At 34.0% G+C, this 9,352-nt stretch overlaps 2 protein-coding genes across 2 annotated transcripts; both read left to right on the top strand.

The window, feature by feature from the left end:
* Positions 1-912: 912 nt before the first annotated feature.
* LOC110634565 (glutaredoxin-C11) lies at positions 913-1,662 on the top strand. The gene has a single exon (XM_021783619.2). It carries the CDS (start codon positions 1,128-1,130, stop codon positions 1,434-1,436), a length of 309 nt encoding a protein of 102 aa, XP_021639311.1. The 5' UTR covers positions 913-1,127; the 3' UTR covers positions 1,437-1,662.
* A 1,608-nt stretch (positions 1,663-3,270) lies between these two features.
* LOC110634576 (monothiol glutaredoxin-S9) lies at positions 3,271-3,985 on the top strand. Its single transcript, XM_021783629.2, has one exon. The coding sequence runs from the start codon at positions 3,509-3,511 to the stop codon at positions 3,812-3,814; it is 306 nt and encodes a 101-aa protein (XP_021639321.1). The 5' UTR covers positions 3,271-3,508; the 3' UTR covers positions 3,815-3,985.
* Positions 3,986-9,352: the final 5,367 nt, after the last annotated feature.

Below are 9,352 nucleotides of genomic sequence, written 5' to 3'. Positions count from 1 at the left end.
TACTGCAAAAATCTGATAAGGAATGTAATTCTTCCTCATCAGGTTTGGTATTTTTACACACTTCGCTTGCTGGGTTCTAGAGTCAGTGGCTATATAACCATTTTTTTTTAGTTTTTTTTGGAATTTATCCTTTGTTTTATTGATGAATTATGAATGCCATGAGTACGATGAAGGGGACCAATGTAGAGGAAAGAGGGAAAGGATTGGATAAACTCTTATCTTATTCCACATCAGCCAACAGATGCTGCAATGACAGTTGAACCCAAAAAAAAAGTTCTATATATTGATCCACTTTAGGACATACGTCATATGCAATCTCACTAACTACTAATAAGTTCTTGTTAGTTAGATTAATAGAAATGAAAAGGAAAAAAAAAAAAATCAAGACACTTGGTTAGCAGCAGGTAAAGAAATAGACCAGCGGAGACTTGAACCTTCCACGGCTTTGACATTCCATGAAATATGTACAGGGAAAAGTGCTTAAAATTCTTGATGGTGGAAGATTATCGGTTGATATCAAGAACAGTGTGAATTATATATTCTCTTCCATGTTGCACCAAATTGGAAATGGTTCGTAGATATCATTATCCTTATATTTAATCTCCTCTGATGCCACTAACCGGGGCCGAAAGTATATATACATCTTCTGATAATATAAGCTTATTAAATGTATTAATTAATAATTAAATTATTCTTCTTAGTGTACGGACATCTTAGTTATATATTTACATATATATTATAATGTCAAACAAATCATGAGTGGCATTTTTCTTATCCAAACAAATATCTCAAAGAACTTTCTCCTTTTTTGTATTTTTTTTAATAATTTTTTTGGAATCCTCTATTCTATTTTTTTCCTTAACGGACTAAACAATCAATCCACACCACCCTGGCCAGCCATTATAAATAACGCCTGATGAATCTCAGAGTCTATCGTAGCTCAATACACACAAACAAAAACAGAAGCTTCCTTACTTGCCTAGTTTTGTTTTATCTTTTTCTCTTCACAAACCTTCGCTAGCTAGCTTTCTTTGTTTGTTCTAGCGATCACCACTTACTTGATTAGCTGTATAGAAAAAAAGAATTGTTTCATTAGTTAGGGAAACCAAACACAAAGAGTTTTTGCAATGGATAGGGTGAGAGATTTGGCTTCAACTAGGGCTGCAGTGATCTTCACCAAGAGCTCATGTTGCATGTGCCATAGCATCAAAACACTTTTTTACGAACTTGGTGCAAGCCCTGCAATTCACGAGCTCGATCGCGACGCCAGTGGGAGAGAAATGGAGTGGGCTTTAAGAGGCCTTGGATGTAACCCTTCAGTCCCAGCTGTGTTCATAGGTGGAAAATACGTAGGCTCAGCAAAAGATGTCTTATCCCTGCACTTGGATGGCTCATTGAAGCAAATGCTCATAGATGCAAAGGCAATCTGGTTCTAGTACTTCTGAAACAACTATAATAATACTACTTCATGTTTATGTTGTAGTAATTATAAATATAGCTCTAATACCATGTTGAAAACAAATGTTGTATTAAGGGCTTTGCTTTTTTCCTGGTTCCTTGACTACATTGTATGCAAAATGTAATACTCGATATATCAAAAATAGACTTAAGAGTTCCTATATATATAATATGCACTTGTTAATACAGTGCAGCTTTTAATTACCTTGCTGGGTTTGTTCCTGCTCGCATTAACTCAAAAATATTCCAAATCTTACATCATGATCTAGGTTCACATAAGAATTTCACCGTGACCAGGCAGAATCCGGGGGAATTCTCCCTTAAAAATTAATTGCTCCTCCACAAGTGACTAAGCCACAGTGTATAGAATAAAGTCTTTTTCACAATATTGCTTCACTTGGTGACAAGTAATCAGAAATATTCTAACAGAAATTCATCCACTACTTGCTAAAGTTATACCCTTCTGTTTCATGAAGTGAAAATTGCGACAGTTAGCAGAGAACTTCCTATCACAACCACCATAGACAAAGCTTGTGGACAGAATGATGCATATATATGTGCCTTTTCTTCTCTTTCTAAGTGTTTTAATTTTTTCTTGGTCCCCTTTGTTATATGTTTTAGAGCTCTAAATTATTAAACAAATATAAGATGGTTGTTGGGTTTTGTCATTGCCCTTATTAATCAGTATAATTACAGGTTCTAAGCATTTTTAATGGTGATTAAGCCGTTTGCATATTATCTAATTTAGGGGAGGCACAAAAAAAGTTATTCTAGAGCCTTTTATGTCTCCCTTGTGGATTCTTCCATATCCAAAAAGGCAAAACTTTTCCTATGTGCCTTTTTATGCTCAAGCTAAGAATATGACACGCATGCACACACACATATATGATATATATCATGCATATGTACACTTGTTTGTATGAGCATCATACATTAATTCATGCAAATAAAGTCAGATATATATATATATACAGTACATACCCAAGATGATTAATAGTATAGGTCCTGTGCAGTCACTGTAATATTCGTGAAGACTATTGTGCTTTACAGGAATTATAAGCAGCCTATTCAAGAAAGGAGCTAGCAACCAACAAAGTTCAATATTGAAGAATTTGAATTTCTACACCTGCGGGGATTGAGCTTGTATATCCACACATGTGAGAGAGAACACTGGTTGGAGTAATATGCAGTATAGTGCTATATAAAATTAATAGAACCGCTCTCACATGCGCTTGTGTGTGTGCTAGAAAGAAAGAATCCTGCAAGTTGGTGGGCGCAACACGAAGAATCTCTGCAGCCACACCGAAAGCCATCCCAATCTTTCAGCATAAGGATTCAAAGAAGGTGAGTGCGAGAATCTGGAAAAATTGACTAGCCTTTTGAGAATATTTGTCCCCCTACTTTTCCTGTGCCTTTTTTCATAAAATCTGCCCAAGTGAGAACAGGTGGTCAATAGGATGTGCCACCCTGGAGCCATTGCTAATTTGAAGTTTGATGCTTTCATCTTGGAGAAAAGCAAGAAATAGTCCTAATATCAGATGGTTATTATATATAATTTATAGCTAGGCTTATGGAAGTCGGTCAATTTGAAAGTCAATTTGAAAACTTTAGTAGAAAGAGTGTAGAAAATTTGTTGGGTTTGCAACTTGCTGCTTTCAGCCCATGGAAGCACAGTGGTCTCCATCTTTCAAGTAACTTTCATCAACTTGGGCATCTAATAAGAAATAAAGTTCCTCTACTTTTGAATGTTCTCGTTCAAACAAAGGACTCTAATACTCCATACTAAAGTTGTCCCTATAAATAGTCTAGCATTAGGGTATAATTTCAAAAAACCTTGAGCTTTAATTCCTTCCTCTCTTGCCAGCCCACTTTCCTTTCAATACCTTTCATCTTCACAATACCATTGGATCGAATTCTAGCTCAGAATTCAGTCTGATGGTCTTGAGGTTCTGAACAAAATCTAGGGAAAGGGAAAGGACCTTTTCTCTCTCTCTCTGTCACTGCATTAGCTAGAGATTAAGGAGACATTTCCTAATCAAGATTTGTGAACATGGAAAAGGTGATGGGACTGGCCTCAGAGAAGGGGGTTGTGATATTCAGCAAGAGCTCATGTTGCATGTGTTATGCAGTCAAAATACTGTTTCAAGGAATTGGGGTGGAACCTCTGGTTTATGAGATTGACCAAGACCCTGAAGGCAGGGAAATGGAAAGAGCCCTCATGAGGATGGGGTGTACTGCTCCTGTACCAGCTGTGTTCATTGGTGGAAAGCTGATGGGATCTACCAATGAAATCATGTCCCTCCATCTAAGTGGCACACTCAACCAAATGCTCAAGCCATACCAGGCTTTATCTTAAATTCACTACTTATACGCCACCAAGTATAATAAAAATTGGCTTGATTTAGTAGTCTAGCTAGTATGCTCTGTATTAATTAGTATATCTAGCTGTTTGTGCTAAGTATTGATCGTTTTTCATTTACTAGTATGTAATGTTTTCTCCTTTTGTTAATGAAATTAGCTTTATATACTTCTTTTTTCTGTTTGTTCAATACAGAATTTCACCGCTTCTTTTATTTGTGTATATGTATACACACCACATTTGAATGCAAGAAGGAAGAATGTAGACCGAAAAATAAGGAACAACTTTAATTCAGTTAATTATTCTCAATAGCAATATAGCATATCCTGCATTGGGAATGCTCATGCTCTAAATACATCGAACATTTAGAACAAAAGTTATTGCCATTTTGATGTCATGCAATTTTCAGATGGATACAAATTATATAAAATACATTTTTTGTTAGTATGACTCAAAATATTTGATAGATTTGGAGAAAATATTTTTCTAATTTGAGTAGGAGAAATATTTTTAATTGATTGAAGAATTATTTTGTTTTAATATAATATATAAGACTCCTATTTCAGTGTCTAAAACTACTATTTTAATGATATTCCTATTTGAGTAGGATATAGAATATGAGAAAAATGAACTCTTGTTCATTATTGAGGGTATTATTATCAAGTAGTTAAAACACTTTTTATGATGTATTATGAAGTTAAAATAGTAAAAACTATTAGTTATGTTTATAAGAGAATGAGAAGGACAAATTAATTTATTTATTATGAGCGGTTAGTAGTGCGGTATCTCTTGTGTGTAATTGGTTAATGAGTAGCCAGAGTGAGCTTGAATTTATTGACATATCCGTTTATATTTTTTGATTTTAGTATAAGATGACATGCTAATGCTAGTGAATTTATAGAGTCCTAGGGAGAAGATGAGCCACATAAAATATTGTATTTTGTTTATTTATTTTATATGTTTATGAGTTATACACTTCTATGATTGCAATAAAGCGGATTTGATTATAACAAAGTGACATATGAGCTTAAGGACGATTGTAGCAATATAAAGAAAGTCGCATATGCAATAATACAGTGATGCAAGCTCAAGTTTTTATGAAGAGTTGGAATTAATGTGGAACTCTTATACAAAATCAAGAAAGCTAACAATGTGAAAATTAATTTGAAAAAAGAAGCAAGTTACACATAAAATGACTTAATTGAAGATTAAAGATTTGAAAGTTTAAGATCAAGCATGAAGATTTGATATAATTAAAGACACTCAAAAGTTTGGGGTATGTAACTATATATATGATTGATAAATTTTGAGTCAAGTTGGATATATTTTAATTAAGGCATGACTCAAAATTCTAATTTCAGTGCGACAATTATTCCTTAATTGGTTGAAGGATTATTTTATATGTAAAGTAATCTTATTTTCATGTTATTCTTATTTAAGTGGGATAGCATTGAATTGACTAATTACAAGAGAATTATTTAGCTTTAGCTCATGTTTAGAGAAAAAGTATAAAGTTCAAGAAGAAGTGACTCTTGTCTATTGCAGCCCATAAAGGAGAAAATGACATAGAATCCAAAAGAAATAAACTCTTGTCAATTGTTGAAGGGGCTACTAAAGTAATAAATCTATTAATTATGCATATAGTAAAATGAATATTGCATTATTTTATTCAATATAAGTACTTAGCAGTATGATATCTCGTATGTGTAATAGGATTAATGGGTAGGGTAAGGCGGCTTTCAACATATTGATGTATTAATTTGTGTTTGATGTTAGTGTAAGGTAGCAAACCCGTAAATGTAGTACTAATAAAATAAAATAGTAGATCACCTAAAATATTATATTATATTTATTTTTTAATTACAAGAAGCGACTGTGTAATGTGTTCCTTGTGTTAATGATGTTTGCTTTATATATATATATATATATATATATATATATATATATATATATATATATATATAATTTACAATACAGATTTTCACCATTTCTTTTATGCATCTACCATGTTTGAAGGCAAGAAAAGAATGTAGACAACAAAAATAAATAAAATTTTACTGCAAATTTTTTAATGATAAACTTTATCAAGATAAAATAATATATAATAGTATCTGTGATAAATTGATAAATCACTTTTATAGAGATGTATATTTAATAGTGTAAAATACAATTAAGTTATAGGTAGCTGGCGGGAAAGTTGTTAGGCAAGTTGTTAAAGCTGAGCTGGAGAAAAATGGTTATGCAATTTATTGTGATGGTTATAGCTCAGCTAAGAACACATGTATTTTCTTTTGTATATAAAAACACACAAAAAGCTACTGAATAAAAAAAGTGTGGATTCATTTTCTCAATACTCTCTATATTTCTTGATATCGTTTTCATGGTTTTCTTGATATTGTTGACATGGTATCAGAGCTATGAATTCTTGTGTAGTTCTTCTTTCTCACTAAATTGAAGAAATTATGGGATGAATTGAAATGCTTAAAACCATTTCCATTATGCACTAGTGGTGCATGTGTTTGTGGCGCTTCAAAAGCTGTGGTTGAGTATGATGACAATGATAAGTTGATTCAGTTTTTAATGGGACTTGGTATGTACTATGATAATGTGAAGAATCAAATTTTGATTACTGACCCTCTATCGAACATTAGCAAGGCTTACTCCATGGCTTCAAGTGTGGCAAAGTAAAGGGAGGTGCATCCAACTAGTATGGATACTGGTGACAATGTGGCTATGTTGGCGAAAGGAGGATATATGAAAAAGGATCTTGGAAACAATAAGATGGTATACGCAAAGAAAGGGGTCAAGAAGGAGGATCATTTTTGCACCTACTGTCACAAACCTGGCCATGTGCATGAAACATGCTTTAAACTCAATGGTTATCCTGACTGGTTCCAAGATTTCAAACAAAAGAAATATGGAAAACCCTAAGCATATGTGGTAGTGCAAGAAACACCACTAGATATTTCTAGATCTGGATCCACTTCAACTCAAAAAAATGAAGAGTGGAGCAAAGATTTTGCACATGCTGTCCAACAAGAAGTGCTCAAGTGTATGAAGGGTAAGATTAGTATTGATGATGCTGGGCCCAATTTTCTGGATTCACAGGAGTTGCAAGTATGAATACAAACGATTGTTTACTTGGCTTAGAGAATAATAGGAAAGGTAAATGGATTATTGACACGGGAGCTTCAAATCATATGATATTTCACCCACATCTATTTGATTTTGACCAAGTTTTTTATTGTCACAAACCCGTATATCTACTCGATGGTTCTAAGCAATTTGGCACTAAAATAGGAACTGTTACTTTATGTTCAAATCTAAAGCTGACAAACGTGTTTTACCTTCCCAAATTTAAGTACAATTTATTATATGTTGGATAACTTGCAGCCCATTCTAATATTCTTGTTTCTTTCTCTTTCACAAAATGCATTATAGAGGACCAATGGACTAAAGATGTGATAGCTGTTGGGAGTTTGGAAGAGGGCTTATATAGGATGCATGGCACATCAATATCTTCACATACTAGTTGTAATCTAGATACTATGACATCTTTACCTACCACTATTGTTGGTCAATGTAGAGTTTTCATTAATAAAAGTTCATCAAACAATAATAGTGTTGTCATTAATAAAAGTTCTCTTGATTCTTTCTGTGTATGGCACAATAGGCTAGGGCATGCTTCATCTACTACACTTAGTCATGTCAGCCAAATTGATAACTTAACCCATCTGGACAATTGTGATGTATGTCATCTTTCTAAACAACATAGATTACCGTTCACACCTAGCACCACAAATTCCAATTTTCCTTTTCAGTTAGTACTTGTAGACTTGTGAGGTCCATACAAAGTGTCATCAATAATAAGTGCCAGATTCATGTTGACTATAGTAGATGACATATAACCGTGCAATGTGGACCTACCTTCTATAAGACAAAACGCAAACACATAATGCCCTTACCAACTTTATCAACCTCATTCAAAATCAGTACCAACTCTCCATTAAACACATTCATAGTGATAATGGTCAATAATTTGTGAACTCTGCCTGTACCCATTTGTTTCAAACTCATGGTATCATACATCAGAAATCATGTGCCTACTCTCCTTAATAAAATGGTGTTGTAGAGAGAAAGCATCAACACCTTCTTCAAATATCTCGTTCCCTCATGTTTCAATCTAATCTCACATCTCAGTTTTGGAGTGAGTCACTTATTACTGCTACCTTTATCATAAATGAATTACCCACCAAGCTCCTTAATTGGAAATCTTCCTTTGAAGTCTTAAATTGTGTTGCACCTGATTACTCTTTTCTTCAATCCTTCGAGTGCTTATGTTATGCTACAAATACCTCACCCCATAAGTCTAGATTTGATCCTAGAGCCCATAAGTGTATTTTCATTGGGTATCCACCTAGTTAAAAAGCATATAAATTGTATAATCTCCACACCAATTCCATCTTAATTTCACGTGATGTCATTTTTTGTGAATCCGTGTTTTCTTTCTTATCTCTACATTCTTCATTCATTCCTTCAACCTCCTCTATTCCAAATTCTGTCATACCAAATATTGTATCTCATCCATCAAATTCACAGTTATCTAATTCTTTCTTACAACATCACACTTCAATGAACTCTCTAAAATCTATTCCTATGTCTATACCACAAACTCCTCCTCCTATTTTCTCTATAGAATAGGACACAGAATGTGAAATAGAATTAAAAAATGAACCTACAAGGCAATTACGCAAGAATACCAGAACTACGGCTAAACCCGCGTGGCTTCAAGATTTTGTTGTGTTTGTCCATCCTGCCTTAAGCACTCTCCATGATAACATGCAGCTTTCAATCGATAGTTCATTGGTTCCATCGTCTAAACCATGTAATTTTTCTTATTTTGTTTTTAATCTCGCATATCTCTACTTTGTTGCTAATGTATCAATAATCCCTGAGCCTACTACTTATTCTCAAACTAAGACCAATCCTCATTGGATTGAGGCTATGGCCAAAGAACTTGTAGCCTTAGAATAATTGGTGCATGGGAACTTGCCACATTACCTACTCATAAGAAGGCAATCGACTCTAAATGGATATACAGAGTTAAATATAACCCTGATGGTAGCACGGATCGCTACAAAGCTCAACTTGTAACAAAAGGTTATAACCAGCTACCCGATCTTGATTATACGACGAGTTTTTCTCTTGTTACAAAGACTGTTACTATAAGATTGTTCTTGGCTATAGCAGCTACTCGGAATTGGGTTATGCATTAGTTGGATATTAACAATGCATACTTACATAGTTTCATTGATGAGGAATTTTATATGAAGCCCCCTGATGGTTATCTCAAAGCTCAACCAAGCCAAGTTTGCAAATTGCGCAAGTCTCTTTATGGCCTTAAGCAGGCTGGACGACAATGGAAAAAAGAATTGACTTCAAAGCTTTGTTCTTATGGATTTCATCAATCTACTCATGATAGTTGTCTATTCGCAAAGGTTACAGCTCAAGCCTTCATTGCCCTTCTTGTGTATT

This window comes from Hevea brasiliensis, chromosome 2 (assembly GCF_030052815.1).
Source record: "Hevea brasiliensis isolate MT/VB/25A 57/8 chromosome 2, ASM3005281v1, whole genome shotgun sequence".
Lineage (NCBI taxonomy): Eukaryota > Viridiplantae > Streptophyta > Magnoliopsida > Malpighiales > Euphorbiaceae > Hevea > Hevea brasiliensis.
The sequence above is the reverse complement of the archived record's forward strand: the minus strand, read 5'-3'. Positions and strand labels throughout refer to the sequence as shown.